The sequence below is a fragment of the Hoplias malabaricus genome, chromosome 16 (assembly GCF_029633855.1).
Source record: "Hoplias malabaricus isolate fHopMal1 chromosome 16, fHopMal1.hap1, whole genome shotgun sequence".
NCBI lineage: Eukaryota > Metazoa > Chordata > Actinopteri > Characiformes > Erythrinidae > Hoplias > Hoplias malabaricus.
Genome location: NC_089815.1, coordinates 25247640 through 25267570, shown reverse-complemented (window position 1 = coordinate 25267570; position 19931 = coordinate 25247640). Strand labels below are relative to the sequence as shown.

The following is a 19931-nucleotide window of genomic DNA, read 5'->3' as shown; positions in this document are numbered from 1 at the left end:
TGGCTTAAAATCCCTCTGACCACTGTGCAGGACTTGTATATGTCATTCCCAAGATGAATTGATGCTGTATCGGCCGCAAAAGGAGGCCCTACACCACACTAATAAATTATTGTGGTCTAAAACCAGGTGTTTCAGTTTCATTGTCCAACCCCTGTATATCACAACAGTGCTTATGTTTTAGGAGTTCATATGTAACAGAGCTGAAGTTGCATAACATTATTGGTATTTTTAAGTACTTTAAAACAATCCTTGTGTATCGTTGCTGTCCAATTAAAAATGTCTCCCAAAAAACTACAAGAGAAGGTAAAAACCTTAACTTTCAGTGGAATGTAAAAAGCTTTTTATTCAGAGTACTTTTGGAGCATTTCTACTGGTTCATTCATCAGGAAATAAATGACAGCTGCTCCATCTACATTGAATGACAATTGGTTCAAATGATGTAGTAAACTGAAAATCAACAAAAATGTTTTTTCAACAATACAAAATATGAAACATCCACTGTCTGTGATGCTGACCACAACGTGTTTTTAATCACATTGAAGCCCAGAACAAAAATATATTATTTGTGCATTGGGTTTTTAACAGAAGCAATGACTGAGTTTAATGTGCGGACAGTCAGATTTAATTCAAGGTAAAACAGAGCACTTTGACCAAAAAGTTTATTTGTGAACTGCACTATAATAATTGCTTACTTCCACATCTGCATCTAGATGACACTTTTTGCAGGTTTGACTCTGTGTCTGAGCATCCGGGAATCAGTAATACAGGTGGGGAAATATGAGAGGGGCAGCCAGAAGAGTTTGGCATCCCAGCCTGGAGAGTAACGGGTGCGAGGGTGCACAGCTGAGACTGCGTGCTCCATACAGCTCACAACCTTCATCAAGTCACTGTCTGGCATCTTGGAGAACTTACCTTGCATCACCTCAACTAAAAAAAAAGATAAATATTTTACACCTCAGTGTTATCATTCATTCTCTGTAACTGCATCATCACAGCCCTATTAAGGACTGGTGCCCCCTCCAGGGTGAATTCCTGTCTTGCGCCCAATGATTCCAGGTAGGCTCTGGACCCACCGCGCCCCTCAACTGGATAAGCGCTTACAGATAATGAATGAATGAATGAATGAATAATTGAATGAATGCATCATCACGCTCAGGATCATGGAAGGTCTGGAGCCCACTCAAAACCTCTGGGCACAAGGCAGGAGCACACCCTGGACAGGGTGCCAGTCCATCATGTAACAACATATGGGCATCATAGCAAAGCCAATTCACTAACCAATGTGTTTTTTATGTATTGTGTTTGGGGGGGGGGGGGCACACAGACACAAAGAATACATCAACCTCCTCATAGGCAGTGACCTGAGGCAGGGATTGAAGCCACAACCCTATTGGTGTGTTCCAGCCTTGACCCCAGTTATTCAGGGTAGGCTCTGGACCCACAAGCATGAACTGGATATGAATGAATGAATAAATTGTATTTGAGAGAATAACCTGTATTTACCTTTGCTGATGTAATCGTCGCCGTAGTCGTCCTTGGTCTCTTTTGGCAAATTATCCCAAAGCATTTTAAAATTTTTAATAAAACGGACTGTATCTGTCATGTTGGTCTTGAAGAATCCTGGTTCAATACACAGGACTTTCACTCCAAAATGGTGCAGACACAACCTGAAAAATAATATATATATATATATTCTCGCTAAGAGATGGAACATGTTTCTTGTTGTCATTTCTATACAGAAAAAACTTCCATATTTCAAAGGGTGAAGGCGAGTGTTATTGTCTACCTCAAGCTGTCTGTGAATGCTTCTACACCATATTTAGACACACAGTATGGTCCCCCAACTGGAGCGATCCTTCCAAACACACTGGACACATTGACCACACGACCCCTGGCCTTTTTGATCAGCGGGAGGACACTCAAGGTCACTCCAATGACCCCATCCAGGTTGACCTCCAGCACTGACCTGTAGTCCTTCAGAGTCATCCAGTCACATGGACCCGTGGGCAAAGAGACGCCAGCGTTGTTGACTACCGCCCACAGACCTGAAAATCAAATTGAGTTTGGTTTAACATCTGTTTAAACATCTGTTCAATCATATTCTTGAGTTGCCCTGTTATATGTGTATTTGTTAGCACAGTACTTCTGACACTTTTTTAGACCTATCTGGGGATAGTAAGAGCCACGTCACCACATTTCACTTCACCAAAACACAACGAAATAAAAGATAACCGTGGAAACCATACTGGATTTTCTGCAGCACCCAACAAACTGGACTTATACTTTGACTGTTCATTTGTAACTGCCTAACTTGCATATATATATATATATATTTCATTGATGTTGCAAAAAATTGGCGCCCCCTCCAGGGTGTGTTTCCGCCTTGCGCCCAGTGATTCCAGGTGGGCTCCGGACCCATTGCGCCCCTTATCTTGATATAAGACTACAGACAATAAATAAATGATATAGCTACATATTTATAATATTTACTACAATACATTTTCTGACAGAAAACTCATTTATACTCCTACCACTGAAGTAGTTTTAAAGATTGCCTTCAGTGAAAGCTGTCACAAGCAGTCACTCGATGCAATAACAGTGACAATAAAGCCAAAGCTTGAAGGTCTATCTCTGATAATAACTTTTATTATATTTGCAGATGTACCTTCTGTGGACCTAGTAAATTGGACCCTGCTTCATTATTTCTCCTTTTACAGTGCTCTTATCAGAGCAGATTCTGCCAGGTATATTTTACACTAAATGACCTTGAAGACAAAGTAATTTCTAACGTTAACGATATTCTTGAATTTAAAATGTTTATGTGCTAATTTCCTCACCCTTCTGTCCCACCAGATCCTTGATGAAGGCTGTAGCCTTGTCGATGCTTCCAGGCTTCCTGACATCCAGATGGACTGTTGATAGTCTGCTAGAGCAAGATTTTTTCAGCTCCTCTTCACCTTTCTCTGTGAAGCACGCTGCCACCACACAGAAGCCACACTTGTCCAGATGGCGCGCTAGAAGGTTTCCAAAGCCAGAGTCACAGCCGGTGATATACACATACTTACTGCCTCTGTCTGGAACTCTCTCCAGCTCACGGTACCAGCGAATTACATAGTAAAGGACCAGCAGGGCTGCAACGTACACCCACATGGTTTCTACACAGAGAGCAGTAACAAGTGTCATCATAAACTGTGTAACATCCCCAAACACTGCAAGACTGTTCAGACCTTTTGTAAATGATTTCCATTCTGACTGATAAAGCTGTACATTGCCTCCAACAGAATACAGAGTTGTTTTTGATATTTCAGTCGAAAACCTCAAGCAGCCAGCTTTGACAATCGCTGGATATGAACACAACTATTAACATTTGTTCTGACCTCATGTGGACTTGTCCCTCACAGGGCAACACAGACACACACTTTTGAGTCGCCAATCCACCTACCAACGTGTGTTTTTGGACTGTGGGAGGAAACCCACGCAGTGGCGGGGAGAACACACCAACTCCTCACAGACAATGACCCGGAGCGGGAATCGAACCCACAACCCCCAGGTCCCTGAAGCTGTGTGACTGCGACACTACCTGCTGTGCCACCGTGCCGCCCTACTGAAGTCAAGCCAGCCTCCACTTGGAAAAGCTTGGTCAAGCCAGCCCCCACTTAGATTTGGTGGAACGTCGTATTCTGAACATTACGGTAATAGCGTGCAGAGGAACAAATTTCTAAATAAAAGCCAAAAGTCAATGACAGGAAATGTATGTAATAATAAATAATTTTCTAAACAAATAATAAATGGATAAACAACAAATATTTGCTATTTTGTGGAAATGATGAAGATTTTAGGACATGACTCTCAAGTCACTCTGATGTGCCATTTATAAAAAAGGCCCTTTGTGTAGTCCTATGTCTGTAAATTTATTTCCAAATTTAAATAAATATTAAAAAGAAACCTTTAGTTTGCACAGAACAATTACACTTCATAATCATAGTACAACACCTGATTATGTCACTCAATTAATATAAAGTCATTCTGATGTGTCATTTCAAAATAAAGGCCCTTTGAATTGTCCCATTTCTGTAAATTAATTTCCAAATTTAAATAATTATTAAAAGGAAACCTTTAGTTTGCACAGAACAATTTCACTTCATAATCATAGTACCACATCTGATTATGTCACTCACTGAATATCAAGTCATTCTGATGTGTCATTTCAAAATAAAGGCCCTTTGAATTGTCCCATTTCTGTAAATTTATTTCCAAATTTAAATAATTATTAAAAAGAAACCTTTAGTTTGCACAGAACAATTTCACTTCATAATCATAGTACCACACCTGATTATGTCACTCACTTCATATGAAGTCATTCTGATGTGTCATTTCAAAATAAAAGCCCATTGAATTGTCCAATTTCTGTACATTTATTTCCAAATTTAAATAATTATTAAAAGGAAACCTTTAGTTTGCACAGAACAATTTCACTTCATAATCATAGTACCACACCTGATTATGTCACTCACTTCATATGAAGTCATTCTGATGTGTCATTTCAAAATAAAAGCTCTTTGAATTGTCCCATTTCTGTACATTTAATTCCAAAATTTAGATCATTATTAAAAAGAAACCTTTAGTTTGCACAGAACAACTTCACTTCATAATCATAGTACCACACCTGATTATGTCACTTACTTCATATAAAGTCATTCTGATGTGTCATTTCAAAATAAAAGCCCATTGAATTGTCCCATATCTGTAAATTTAATTCCACATTTAAATAATTATTAAAAGGAAACCTTTAGTTTGCACAGAACAATTTCACTTCATAATCATAGTACCACACCTGATTATGTCACTCACTTCATATGAAGTCATTCTGATGTGTCATTTCAAAATAAAAGCTCTTTGAATTGTCCCATTTCTGTAAATTTAATTCCAAAATTTAGATCATTATTAAAAAGAAACCTTTAGATTGCACAGAACAATTTCACTTCATAGTCATAGTACAACACCTGATTATGTCACTCATGTAATATGAAGTCATTCTGATGTGTCATTTCAAAATAAAGGCCCTTTGAATTGTCCCATTTCTGTAAATTTATTTCCAAATTTAAATAATTATTAAAAAGAAACCTTTAGTTTGCACAGAACAATTTCACTTCATAGTCATAGTACAACACCTGATTATGTCACTCATGTAATATGAAGTCATTCTGATGTGTCATTTCAAAATAAAGGCCCTTTGAATTGTCCCATTTCTGTAAATTAATTTCCAAATTTAGATAATTATTAAAAAGAAACCTTTAGTTTGCACAGAACAATTTCACTTCATAATCATAGTACCACACCTGATTATGTCACTCATGTAATATGAAGTCATTCTGATGTGTCATTTCAAAATAAAGGCCCTTTGAATTGTCCCATTTCTGTAAATTTATTTCCAAATTTAAATAATTATTAAAAGGAAACCTTTAGTTTGCACAGAACAATTTCACTTCATAATCATAGTACCACACCTGAATATGTCACTCATGTAATATGAAGTCATTCTGATGTGTCATTTCAAAATAAAGGCCATTTGAATTGTCCCATTTCTGTAAATTTATTTCCAAATTTAAATAATTATTAAAAGGAAACCTTTAGTTTGCACAGATTAATTTCACTTCATAATCATAGTACCACACCTGAATATGTCACTCATGTAATATGAAGTCATTCTGATGTGTCATTTCAAAATAAAGGCCATTTGAATTGTCCAATTTCTGTACATTTATTTCCAAATTTAAATAATTATTAAAAGGAAACCTTTAGTTTGCACAGAACAATTTCACTTCATAATCATAGTACCACACCTGATTATGTCACTCACTTCATATGAAGTCATTCTGATGTGTCATTTCAAAATAAAAGCTCTTTGAATTGTCCCATTTCTGTAAATTTAATTCCAAAATTTAGATCATTATTAAAAAGAAACCTTTAGTTTGCACAGAACAACTTCACTTCATAATCATAGTACCACACCTGATTATGTCACTTACTTCATATGAAGTCATTCTGATGTGTCATTTCAAAATAAAAGCCCATTGAATTGTCCCATATCTGTAAATTTAATTCCACATTTAAATAATTATTAAAAGGAAACCTTTAGTTTGCACAGAACAATTTCACTTCATAATCATAGTACCACACCTGATTATGTCACTCACTTCATATGAAGTCATTCTGATGTGTCATTTCAAAATAAAAGCTCTTTGAATTGTCCCATTTCTGTAAATTTAATTCCAAAATTTAGATCATTATTAAAAAGAAACCTTTAGATTGCACAGAACAATTTCACTTCATAGTCATAGTACAACACCTGATTATGTCACTCATGTAATATGAAGTCATTCTGATGTGTCATTTCAAAATAAAGGCCCTTTGAATTGTCCCATTTCTGTAAATTTATTTCCAAATTTAAATAATTATTAAAAAGAAACCTTTAGTTTGCACAGAACAATTTCACTTCATAGTCATAGTACAACACCTGATTATGTCACTCATGTAATATGAAGTCATTCTGATGTGTCATTTCAAAATAAAGGCCCTTTGAATTGTCCCATTTCTGTAAATTAATTTCCAAATTTAGATAATTATTAAAAAGAAACCTTTAGTTTGCACAGAACAATTTCACTTCATAATCATAGTACCACACCTGATTATGTCACTCATGTAATATGAAGTCATTCTGATGTGTCATTTCAAAATAAAGGCCCTTTGAATTGTCCCATTTCTGTAAATTTATTTCCAAATTTAAATAATTATTAAAAGGAAACCTTTAGTTTGCACAGAACAATTTCACTTCATAATCATAGTACCACACCTGAATATGTCACTCATGTAATATGAAGTCATTCTGATGTGTCATTTCAAAATAAAGGCCATTTGAATTGTCCCATTTCTGTAAATTTATTTCCAAATTTAAATAATTATTAAAAGGAAACCTTTAGTTTGCACAGATTAATTTCACTTCATAATCATAGTACCACACCTGATTATGTCACTCATTAAATATCAAGTCATTCTGATGTGTCATTTTAAAATAAAAGCTCTTTGAATTGTCCCATTTCTGTAAATTTATTTCCAAATTTAAATAATTATTAAAAGGAAACCTTTAGTTTGCACAGAACAATTTCACTTCATAATCATAGTACCACACCTGATTATATCACTCACTTCATATGAAGTCATTCTGATGTGTCATTTCAAAATAAAAGCTCTTTGAATTGTCCCATTTCTGTAAATTTAATTCCAAAATTTAGATCATTATTAAAAAGAAACCTTTAGTTTGCACAGAACAACTTCACTTCATAATCATAGTACCACACCTGATTATGTCACTCATTAAATATCAAGTCATTCTGATGTGTCATTTTAAAATAAAAGCTCTTTGAATTGTCCCATTTCTGTAAATTTATTTCCAAATTTAAATAATTATTAAAAGGAAACCTTTAGTTTGCACAGAACAATTTCACTTCATAATCATAGTACCACACCTGATTATGTCACTCACTTCATATGAAGTCATTCTGATGTGTCATTTCAAAATAAAAGCCCATTGAATTGTCCCATTTCTGTAAATTTAATTTCAAATGTAAATAATTATTAAAAAGAAACCTTTAGATTGCACAGAACAATTTCACTTCATAATCATAGTACCACACCTGATTATGTCACTCATTAAATATAAAGTCATTCTGATGTGTCATTTCAAAATAAAAGCCCATTGAATTGTCCCATTTCTGTAAATTTAATTTCAAATGTAAATAATTATTAAAAGGAAACCTTTAGTTTGCACAGAACAATTTCACTTCATAATCATAGTACCACACCTGATTATGTCACTCATGTAATATGAAGTCATTCTGATGTGTCATTTCAAAATAAAGGCCATTTGAATTGTCCCATTTCTGTAAATTTAATTCCAAATTTATATCATTATTACATGTGAACCATTAGTTTGCACAGAACAATTTCACTTCATAATCATAGTACCACACCTGATTATGTCACTCACTGAATATGAAGTCATTCTGGTGTGCCATTTTAAAAAAGAACTATTGTAAATGATCACATTTCAGCTATATTCACTCCGGATGTTGGAATTGTTATTAAAAGGAATCCTCCAGTTTGCACACACCACTTTCACTTTATAATGAAAGTACACCCCCTAAATATATGTCTCTCACTTAATATCAAGTCATTCTTGTGTGCCATTTCAGATTAGGACCACTGTAATCAATCAGATTTAAATTATATTCACTGTAGATGTTGAGATTGTTAATAAAAGGAATCCTCCAGTTTGTAAACACTACTTTCACTTCATAATGATAGTACAGCACATGCAAGCATCAATCATTTAATGTCATACTATTGTAGTGTGTCTAATTTGTTCATCCACTCATTACATCCAGATCACATTACTGATATAATGCACGACGCGGTTCCTCAGCGCCTTCAAGAGTAGTCGACTCATGTACCGAGTGATTACTCCAGTGTGAATCGAAGGAACTGGCGTTAGAAGCGTGCTGGAGTCACTCCCTCGCTGGTGGATTACCCCTTCAGGTCCGGGGAATTTTTTTGGGGGGGGTTAAGGGTGGGAGCGGTTAGCCTCCGACTTCAGGACAAGGGAAGTGAGGCTAACAGGGGCGCACCTCTGGGGGATCCATGGTTAAAGAAATCCCTCAAGAGTTCGCCCATCAGACCCCCTAAACCCTTAACAGTTCCAGTACAGGACGTCGTTGCAGGGCCCCCTGCCTCCGTGGACGTTGTCGCAGGGCCCCCTGCCTCCGTGGCGTCGTCGCAGGGCCCCCTGCCTCCGTGGACGTTGTCGCAGGGCCCCCTGCCTCCGTGGACATCGTCGCAGGGCCTCCTGCCTCCGTGGACGTCGTCGCAGGGCCTCCTGTCTCTGTGGACGTCGTCGCAGGGCCTCTCGTCTCCGTGGACGTCGTCGCAGGGCCCTCTGCTCCCAAGGATGTCGCTGCACTCCCTCCTGATCTCCAGGAGAAGCTTGCAAGCCTCTTGGCACGTCTGGAGGTCTCCGTGAAGGCGGCACCCGCCGCTCCTGTCTCCGTGAAGGCGGCACCAGCCGCTCCTGTCTCTGTGAAGGCGGCACCAGCCGCTCCTGTCTCCGTGAAGGTGGCACCAGCCGCTCCTGGACCCGTGACTGTGGCTCCGGCCGCTTCTGCACCCGTGACTGTGGCTCTGGTCGCTTCAGGTCGTGTCCCCATAACTGTGCCCAGGCTGGTTCCTCAGACTTCCCCTCAGACATTTGCCAGTCCTGGGCATCCCCCAGTTGTTTTGATTCCCATGTCTGTTCCTGTCCTGGTTCCTGTCTTAGTCCTCGTCCCTGTACCTGTGTCTGCCTTTGTCTCTGTTCCCGTCCCTGTCACTGTGTTCGTGTCAGTCCCGGTAAACGTCCTGGTCCCTGTTCCCCTGCCAAGTCTTATCCAGTCCCCTGTTAATCCAGTCCAGTCCACATTTCAGTCTTATGTCTTATCACCTGTCTCTTCACCTGTCTTGTCTTCAGTCCAGTCTCCATTTCAACCCTCTGTCCTGTCTCAAGTCCAGTCTCCTGTCCATTCCCAACACCCAGTCCCGTCACCTGCCCTGCCTCATGTCCAGTCCCCGTATACATCCAGTGTTCAATCAAATGTCCTGTCCCCTGTTCAGTCACTTGTCTTGTCTCCCTTCCAGTCCACTGTCCTGTCCCCTGCTCCTGTCCAATCTTCTGTCTCTGGTTCTGTCCTGTCCTCAGTTATGTCCCCTGTCTCGTCACCAGTCTCTGCTCCTGTCCAGTCCCATTACCCAGTTCTGCCACATGTTCTGTCTCCATTCCAGTCCCCTGTCCTGTCACCTGCCCATGTCCAGTCTTCTGTCCCTAAACCTGTTCAGTCACCTGCTTCTGTCTCCAGTTCCTAGTCTCGTCCAATCCCCGTTCCCATCCATTGTCCTATCCAATGTCAAGCACCCTGTCCAGTTTCCTGCTCCGGTCCAGTCTCATGTGTCCTGTCTAGTCCTTTCCAGTCTCAAGTCCTGTCTCCTTTTCCCTTTTTTCAGTCACCCGTTCAGTCCCGTCTGCTCTCCAGTTTTGTCTCCAGTCCGTCCCCCTCTTCATTCCAGTATTTCATCACCCGTCTCTAGTTCTGTCTTGTCCCGTTTCTGTCCTCTGTCTTGTCCCAAGTCTCTTCTCCTGTAGCCTCCCTTTGTCAGCCTCCTGTCCTGTCCTGTGTCCAGTCTCCTATATCCGGTCCGGTCATGTCCCCAGCTCCTGTGTCTGTTCTGTTGTGTCTGTTGTCCTTGTCTCCGCCCATGTCCCGCCTTTGTTCCGCCTCCTTGTCCGCTGTCCTCGTTATCTGTCTCAGGTGTGTCTCGTTTGTATGTAGTATTTAAGTTCCCTTGTGTCACTTCCTGTTATCGGTCATTTGTTTTGCTCTTTCCCAGTCAAGTCATGTCGTTTCGTTTTGTGTTGTTAACTTCCTAGTCAAGACGTTTCGTTTAGTTTCCCAGTCATGTTGTTTCTTCCTTTTTCATAGTCATATGGTGTTGTTTCTCTCCCACTTAAAGTCAGGTTGTTTTTGTTTCCTAGTCGTTTCATTTTGATTCCAAAGTCATGTCGGTTTGTGTAATTCTCATTTGTAGTCATGTCATTTTGTTTTTCTCCCCAAGCCTTGTCATTTCTTTCCTCTAAGTATCGTTGTTTCGCCTCCAGTGTATCTGTGTCTTGTTTCTTAGTTTGGTCTGTCTCTGTTGTTTTCCTCAATTCATTTCATATGTCTAGTTGTTTCCGTAGTTGCCAGTCTTTGTTTTGTTGTATCTTTTGTTTCATTAAAATTACTGTGTTTTAGCAAGTGCATCCGCCTCCGTCAGTCTGCCCCGCTAATCGTGACATTCACTGAGTGACGCCATAGGAGAAGTACTATTGGTTCCATGAAGAACCATCTTTCGGAATATTTTAAATGTGTAAAAAAGCCACAGTCACGGGTGGAGAAGCGGCCGGAGCCACAGTCACGGGTGCAGAAGCGGCCGGAGCCACAGTCACGGGTGCAGAAGCGGCCGGAGCCACAGTCACGAGTCCAGGAGCGGCTGGTGCCACCTTCACGGAGACAGGAGCGGCGGGTGCCGCCTTCACGGAGACCTCCAGACGTGCCAAGAGGCTTGCAAGCTTCTCCTGGAGATCAGGAGGGAGTGCAGCGACATCCTTGGGAGCAGAGGGCCCTGCGACGACGTCCACGGAGACGAGAGGCCCTGCGACGACGTCCACAGAGACAGGAGGCCCTGCGACGACGTCCACGGAGGCAGGAGGCCCTGCGACGATGTCCACGGAGGCAGGGGGCCCTGCGACAACGTCCACGGAGGCAGGGGGCCCTGCGACGACGCCACGGAGGCAGGGGGCCCTGCGACAACGTCCACGGAGGCAGGGGGCCCTGCAACGACGTCCTGTACTGGAACTGTTAAGGGTTTAGGGGGTCTGATGGGCGAACTCTTGAGGGATTTCTTTAACCATGGATCCCCCAGAGGTGCGCCCCTGTTAGCCTCACTTCCCTTGTCCTGAAGTCGGAGGCTAACCGCTCCCACCCTTAACCCCCCCCAAAAAAATTCCCCGGACCTGAAGGGGTAATCCACCAGCGAGGGAGTGACTCCAGCACGCTTCTAACGCCAGTTCCTTCGATTCACACTGGAGTAATCACTCGGTACATGAGTCGACTACTCTTGAAGGCGCTGAGGAACCGCGTCGTGCATTATATCAGTAATGTGATCTGGATGTAATGAGTGGATGAACAAATTAGACACACTACAATAGTATGACATTAAATGATTGATGCTTGCATGTGCTGTACTATCATTATGAAGTGAAAGTAGTGTTTACAAACTGGAGGATTCCTTTTATTAACAATCTCAACATCTACAGTGAATATAATTTAAATCTGATTGATTACAGTGGTCCTAATCTGAAATGGCACACAAGAATGACTTGATATTAAGTGAGAGACATATATTTAGGGGGTGTACTTTCATTATAAAGTGAAAGTGGTGTGTGCAAACTGGAGGATTCCTTTTAATAACAATTCCAACATCCGGAGTGAATATAGCTGAAATGTGATCATTTACAATAGTTCTTTTTTAAAATGGCACACCAGAATGACTTCATATTCAGTGAGTGACATAATCAGGTGTGGTACTATGATTATGAAGTGAAATTGTTCTGTGCAAACTAATGGTTCACATGTAATAATGATATAAATTTGGAATTAAATTTACAGAAATGGGACAATTCAAATGGCCTTTATTTTGAAATGACACATCAGAATGACTTCATATTACATGAGTGACATAATCAGGTGTGGTACTATGATTATGAAGTGAAATTGTTCTGTGCAAACTAAAGGTTTCCTTTTAATAATTATTTAAATGTGGAATTAAATTTACAGATATGGGACAATTCAATGGGCTTTTATTTTGAAATGACACATCAGAATGACTTCATATGAAGTGAGTGACATAATCAGGTGTGGTACTATGATTATGAAGTGAAGTTGTTCTGTGCAAACTAAAGGTTTCTTTTTAATAATTATTTACATTTGAAATTAAATTTACAGAAATGGGACAATTCAAAGAGCTTTTATTTTGAAATGACACATCAGAATGACTTTATATTTAATGAGTGACATAATCAGGTGTGGTACTATGATTATGAAGTGAAATTGTTCTGTGCAATCTAAAGGTTTCTTTTTAATAATGATCTAAATTTTGGAATTAAATTTACAGAAATGGGACAATTCAAAGAGCTTTTATTTTGAAATGACACATCAGAATGACTTCATATGAAGTGAGTGATATAATCAGGTGTGGTACTATGATTATGAAGTGAAATTGTTCTGTGCAAACTAAAGGTTTCCTTTTAATAATTATTTAAATTTGGAAATAAATTTACAGAAATGGGACAATTCAAAGAGCTTTTATTTTAAAATGACACATCAGAATGACTTGATATTTAATGAGTGACATAATCAGGTGTGGTACTATGATTATGAAGTGAAATTAATCTGTGCAAACTAAAGGTTTCCTTTTAATAATTATTTAAATTTGGAAATAAATTTACAGAAATGGGACAATTCAAATGGCCTTTATTTTGAAATGACACATCAGAATGACTTCATATTACATGAGTGACATATTCAGGTGTGGTACTATGATTATGAAGTGAAATTGTTCTGTGCAAACTAAAGGTTTCCTTTTAATAATTATTTAAATTTGGAAATAAATTTACAGAAATGGGACAATTCAAAGGGCCTTTATTTTGAAATGACACATCAGAATGACTTCATATTACATGAGTGACATAATCAGGTGTGGTACTATGATTATGAAGTGAAATTGTTCTGTGCAAACTAAAGGTTTCTTTTTAATAATTATCTAAATTTGGAAATTAATTTACAGAAATGGGACAATTCAAAGGGCCTTTATTTTGAAATGACACATCAGAATGACTTCATATTACATGAGTGACATAATCAGGTGTTGTACTATGACTATGAAGTGAAATTGTTCTGTGCAAACTAAAGGTTTCTTTTTAATAATTATTTAAATTTGGAAATAAATTTACAGAAATGGGACAATTCAAAGGGCCTTTATTTTGAAATGACACATCAGAATGACTTCATATTACATGAGTGACATAATCAGGTGTTGTACTATGACTATGAAGTGAAATTGTTCTGTGCAATCTAAAGGTTTCTTTTTAATAATGATCTAAATTTTGGAATTAAATTTACAGAAATGGGACAATTCAAAGAGCTTTTATTTTGAAATGACACATCAGAATGACTTCATATGAAGTGAGTGACATAATCAGGTGTGGTACTATGATTATGAAGTGAAATTGTTCTGTGCAAACTAAAGGTTTCCTTTTAATAATTATTTAAATGTGGAATTAAATTTACAGATATGGGACAATTCAATGGGCTTTTATTTTGAAATGACACATCAGAATGACTTCATATGAAGTAAGTGACATAATCAGGTGTGGTACTATGATTATGAAGTGAAGTTGTTCTGTGCAAACTAAAGGTTTCTTTTTAATAATGATCTAAATTTTGGAATTAAATTTACAGAAATGGGACAATTCAAAGAGCTTTTATTTTGAAATGACACATCAGAATGACTTCATATGAAGTGAGTGACATAATCAGGTGTGGTACTATGATTATGAAGTGAAATTGTTCTGTGCAAACTAAAGGTTTCCTTTTAATAATTATTTAAATTTGGAAATAAATGTACAGAAATTGGACAATTCAAATGGCCTTTATTTTGAAATGACACATCAGAATGACTTCATATTACATGAGTGACATATTCAGGTGTGGTACTATGATTATGAAGTGAAATTAATCTGTGCAAACTAAAGGTTTCCTTTTAATAATTATTTAAATTTGGAAATAAATTTACAGAAATGGGACAATTCAAATGGCCTTTATTTTGAAATGACACATCAGAATGACTTCATATTACATGAGTGACATATTCAGGTGTGGTACTATGATTATGAAGTGAAATTGTTCTGTGCAAACTAAAGGTTTCCTTTTAATAATTATTTAAATTTGGAAATAAATTTACAGAAATGGGACAATTCAAAGGGCCTTTATTTTGAAATGACACATCAGAATGACTTCATATTACATGAGTGACATAATCAGGTGTGGTACTATGATTATGAAGTGAAATTGTTCTGTGCAAACTAAAGGTTTCTTTTTAATAATTATCTAAATTTGGAAATTAATTTACAGAAATGGGACAATTCAAAGGGCCTTTATTTTGAAATGACACATCAGAATGACTTCATATTACATGAGTGACATAATCAGGTGTTGTACTATGACTATGAAGTGAAATTGTTCTGTGCAAACTAAAGGTTTCTTTTTAATAATTATTTAAATTTGGAAATAAATTTACAGAAATGGGACAATTCAAAGGGCCTTTATTTTGAAATGACACATCAGAATGACTTCATATGAAGTGAGTGACATAATCAGGTGTTGTACTATGACTATGAAGTGAAATTGTTCTGTGCAATCTAAAGGTTTCTTTTTAATAATGATCTAAATTTTGGAATTAAATTTACAGAAATGGGACAATTCAAAGAGCTTTTATTTTGAAATGACACATCAGAATGACTTCATATGAAGTGAGTGACATAATCAGGTGTGGTACTATGATTATGAAGTGAAATTGTTCTGTGCAAACTAAAGGTTTCCTTTTAATAATTATTTAAATGTGGAATTAAATTTACAGATATGGGACAATTCAATGGGCTTTTATTTTGAAATGACACATCAGAATGACTTCATATGAAGTAAGTGACATAATCAGGTGTGGTACTATGATTATGAAGTGAAGTTGTTCTGTGCAAACTAAAGGTTTCTTTTTAATAATGATCTAAATTTTGGAATTAAATGTACAGAAATGGGACAATTCAAAGAGCTTTTATTTTGAAATGACACATCAGAATGACTTCATATGAAGTGAGTGACATAATCAGGTGTGGTACTATGATTATGAAGTGAAATTGTTCTGTGCAAACTAAAGGTTTCCTTTTAATAATTATTTAAATTTGGAAATAAATGTACAGAAATTGGACAATTCAATGGGCTTTTATTTTGAAATGACACATCAGAATGACTTCATATGAAGTGAGTGACATAATCAGGTGTGGTACTATGATTATGAAGTGAAATTGTTCTGTGCAAACTAAAGGTTTCTTTTTAATAATTATTTAAATTTGGAAATAAATTTACAGAAATGGGACAATTCAAAGGGCCTTTATTTTGAAATGACACATCAGAATGACTTGATATTCAGTGAGCGACATAATCAGATGTGGTACTATGATTATGAAGTGAAATTGTTCTGTGCAAACTAAAGGTTTCCTTTTAATAATTATTTAAATTTGGAAATTAATTTACAGAAATGGGACAATTCAAAGGGCCTTTATTTTGAAATGACACATCAGAATGACTTTATATTAATTGAGTGACATAATCAGGTGTTGTACTATGATTATGAAGTGTAATTGTTCTGTGCAAACTAAAGGTTTCTTTTTAATAATTATTTAAATTTGGAAATAAATTTACAGACATAGGACTACACAAAGGGCCTTTTTTATAAATGGCACATCAGAGTGACTTGAGAGTCATGTCCTAAAATCTTCATCATTTCCACAAAATAGCAAATATTTGTTGTTTATCCATTTATTATTTGTTTAGAAAATTATTTATTATTACATACATTTCCTGTCATTGACTTTTGGCTTTTATTTAGAAATTTGTTCCTCTGCACGCTATTACCGTAATGTTCAGAATACGACGTTCCACCAAATCTAAGTGGGGGCTGGCTTGACCAAGCTTTTCCAAGTGGAGGCTGGCTTGACTTCAGTGCCGCCCTTGGGTAAAACAATAAAACGTCAATTCAAGACCTAGTAGGGCATTTAAACATCAGTCTTGCAAGAAATCTCATATCTAAACAATATTTAAGTGTCTCTAACAGTGTTGTAATTCTTTGTGTGCAAAACTGCACGTAGAACACAACACATTTCCATTTCGCGACAGATATTTCCCTCAGTGTAAAAGTTACCTTACCGGTTATGCTCCTTTTCTCTGAGGGGAAAATCTACCGACAGTGTAATCCTTACATGTAGAGTACGGATACCAGCACAGGACAAACCTAATCTCATTGTGAACCTCTCAAAACCACTGAATGTGGGAGCAACGGTCTCGTTTGACTGTCACAAGAAGAGGGGGTGGCCAAAGTTATAATCTTAGCAGCATTAGCACCTACTTAAACAAAAGCGTTTTTATTTAAAAACATATTTTCTTTCAAAGTCGAGCAAGTCTTGTACATTACACATATTTGACTCCTGAAAATTGTTAATTTGAGTGAGTAAAGTACTTCTATTTATTTACAGTTAGCTAAGATTTCCACTATTGTAATTAAACTGTCCGGAACTTGGGGTCACTCCGCTAGTCTTTTTATGTCCAAAACGCTTACTACCTTTACTACGTCTAGATATAAATCGCACAGCGCTGGTTCCTGTTTTAGTCCTTTGAAAAAAATAAGAACATATTAAGAACAGTGTCGTGAACTGTACCTTTGTCTTCGTGAAGCAGGGAGAAGCTCGCAGTGAGACAAAGTAAACCTTAAAGTGAATTTCTACACCGTTTAGCGTCACATGGATGAAATGTTCCAGCCCACTCCACTGTGCCCCCCCTCAGACCCCAGAACACTTCTGAAACATCTGTAGGAGGCGCCATTACGCCACATTACAGCAGAGTAACGGCAACCTTTCCTCAGACTCAGGTTAACACCTAATGTAACAGCTCCTAGACAGATTAAACTTCTCATTCAGTCCGAGAACACTTTGAAATTAGGTATAAACTCTGTGGTTAGAAACTGTTTGTTATCTAAATTTCCCCAAAGGAGTAAAATAAAGAAGTCAAATGATTTTTTAAAAATCCTTATCGAGTGGTTTTCACTGTGGAACTTTCTTTGTAGAAAGTAATTTTAAATTGCATTTAGGTTCAGAAACATCCTACTTGAAATAGTCTATCACTCCTCTGTATCCCCTTAAGACACACAATTATTAAAAAAAAACAAAAAAAAAACACATTTATTTTCAAGACAGTGTTTCATGTTTAAAATAAGCTGTCAGCATCGTGGCTGAGCATTTTCACATTGAAACTGCAGTGTTCAAAATCCTAAAACAGGCAATTCAGACATCAAGTTATTATTTCATCACGAAGGAACAAACCTGATAATTAGGGGGTGGGGCTTTCAAGCTACAGGTGATTGGATAGTCATACATCTACATATAATAAATAAAGGTGTGTCTAAGCCTCTTCTAAGGCATTAGGGAAATTTTATTTTAGGAATAATATTTGATTTTAATCAACAGAGATGTGTTTTTAGCGTTTTATGTATGCCTGGAGGGGGACAGTCACTGCAAAGTTAATTACAAATGCTTAGGTCCTACAAGTAAGCGATAGACAACAGTGTAACTCACCCACATTTATTTAAAAAAAATAAGCTGATTACACCAGCCACATGTGGTAGAGCACCCATGTTGTTCCACTTTAAATACTGGCTAAAATCATCACTTATTGACAAACAGTCCCACAGTCTAATATATATATATATATATATATATTTTTTTTTTTTTTGGGAACTTAAAGCTTGCTCACAAACATTGTTACAAATTCAAACTGGATGTTGCAAGACTTGCCACAAGGTTTAATTAACATATGGTACATCTGATTTGATATTTGATACTTATCTAGAAGAAGCTATATCATACAGAAAAACATCATACAGAAAGCACAGCTGGCAAGTACAAAATCTCACATAGAACTAAGAGAAAAGGTCAACCAATACTAAATGTTATGGTACACTATTTTGTCTCTACTTTATATGCCAACATGATTTTATTCCTCATTTCATTTTGTATATATTTGCCTTTGAAACAGAACACAGAGGATAGAGTGAGGTAGTGAGAGAGATCAGCCCAGCACAAGACAAGGCAGATATAGAGTCTTTATCACGCGATAGAAGAAGCATTGTTGTACGTACTGAATGAGTTTCCTAATTTGCTCCCTCAGTTTAATGATCAAATTTGACTCTACAAGGATAAAAACATCAACATGAAGAGGTATAAACAGCACCTGGAACCAGATTCTGCTTACTTGTTGCCAAGGACAACAAAATTCAGATCGGTTCACCCTATCAATGACAACAGTGAGACAGTCACAATCAGAAATAGGGCAAAGGTTTTTGAATGGTAATAGTAGTGTCAGTCAATATGCAGAGTCAAATCATTTAGATATTCTGGTGAAGATCAGTGGCGAGACTTTAGTAGATCCAGCCCGTGAAGCAAAAAGTGAATTAGATGATGGAAATGACAAGGTTTGCAGTGATGACACTGAAAGAAGTGATAACGAGACTGAAGTAGATGAACAAAACCATAGACAGCCCAGTGATGCAGATGGCACATGTGATGGAGAAGAAAGTGAGGTAGATGAAAGTGAAATAGATGAGTGTTTGGATGGAGAAGAAGGAATAGGAGGCCAAGCATGCACAGATGATGACCTAGGTTCAACATTTGATGAGAATCTAAATGTTCCAATATGTAGGTCTCTCAGTAACAAAGGCTGAAGTTCTTCTGCTGCTGATTACATTTGTGCTAAAACACAATCTAGCATTTGTGGCACTGCTAGACCCACTGAAACTGATTAATTTCATTATTTGTACCACTGTGTTACCAACTACTAAGCACATGCTAAATAGGGTATTCAAACACTTCAGTCGAAGAACAGAGCTTCACTTTCTTTGTACATTCTGCCAGTCATACGTAGGGAGTCATATACAAGAAAAAGGAAGTAAAGTATATGTGTGTCCAAACTGTAAAAGAATCAAACAGAACCCAAGAGTTGAAAAGTCAGAGTTATTTTGTAACTCTTCCAGTTGATTTACAGATTCAATCACACCTTGAAAATACAAAATTCAGAGACAAACTCAACTACAGATTTTCAAGAGCAATGCCAGAGAATGGATTTGGTGACATTTATGATGGTGAAATGTACAAAGAGCCCTCAAGCCCAGGTGGAATTCTTCACAGTAAATATAACCTTTCATATGTTTTCAATTCAGATGGTAGCCCCTTGCCCTGTGAAGGATTGGCGTCCCCTCCAGGGTGTATTCCTGCCTTGCGCCCAATGATTCCAGGTAGGCTCTGGACCCCCCGCGACCCTAAATTGGATAAGCGGTTACAGATAATGGATGGATGGATGGATGCCCCTTATACAAAGCCTCAAATACATCAATCTGGCCAATACAACAGGCTGTAAATGAAACTC

At 37.5% G+C, this 19931-nt stretch overlaps 1 protein-coding gene across 4 annotated transcripts; it reads right to left on the bottom strand.

Moving 5' to 3' along the window:
• Nucleotides 1–330: 330 nt before the first annotated feature.
• LOC136671601 (retinol dehydrogenase 16-like) lies at nt 331–17307 on the bottom strand. Of its 4 annotated transcripts, XM_066647345.1 has the most exons (6): nt 17174–17307; nt 3066–3155; nt 2838–2975; nt 1787–2045; nt 1504–1667; nt 331–927 (listed from the first exon to the last, which is right to left on the bottom strand). In XM_066647345.1, the coding sequence occupies exons 2-6, from the start codon at nt 3148–3150 to the stop codon at nt 707–709; spliced, it is 867 nt and encodes a 288-aa protein (XP_066503442.1). In that variant the 5' UTR covers nt 3151–3155; nt 17174–17307; the 3' UTR covers nt 331–706. The 4 variants fall into 4 exon arrangements, with proteins under 4 accessions (XP_066503442.1, XP_066503439.1, XP_066503441.1 ...); XM_066647342.1 differs by having other exon boundaries at nt 2838–3155; XM_066647344.1 differs by lacking the exon at nt 17174–17307 and adding an exon at nt 16665–16717 and having other exon boundaries at nt 2838–3155.
• Between the last annotated feature and the right edge of the window lie 2624 nt (nt 17308–19931).

What these genes read in the sequence shown, in the direction of transcription:
- LOC136671601 (XM_066647342.1), bottom strand. Translation starts at nt 3,150, where the DNA reads ATGTGGGTGTACGTTGCAGCCCTGCTGGTCCTTTACTATGTAATTCGC. An exon ending in GCATTCACAGACAGCTTGAG is followed by an intron (nt 1,668 to 1,786) that starts GTAGACAATAAC and finishes ATTATTTTTCAG; the next exon opens with GTTGTGTCTGCACCATTTTG. An exon ending in CGACGATTACATCAGCAAAG is followed by an intron (nt 928 to 1,503) that starts GTAAATACAGGT and finishes CTTTTTTTTTAG; the next exon opens with TTGAGGTGATGCAAGGTAAG.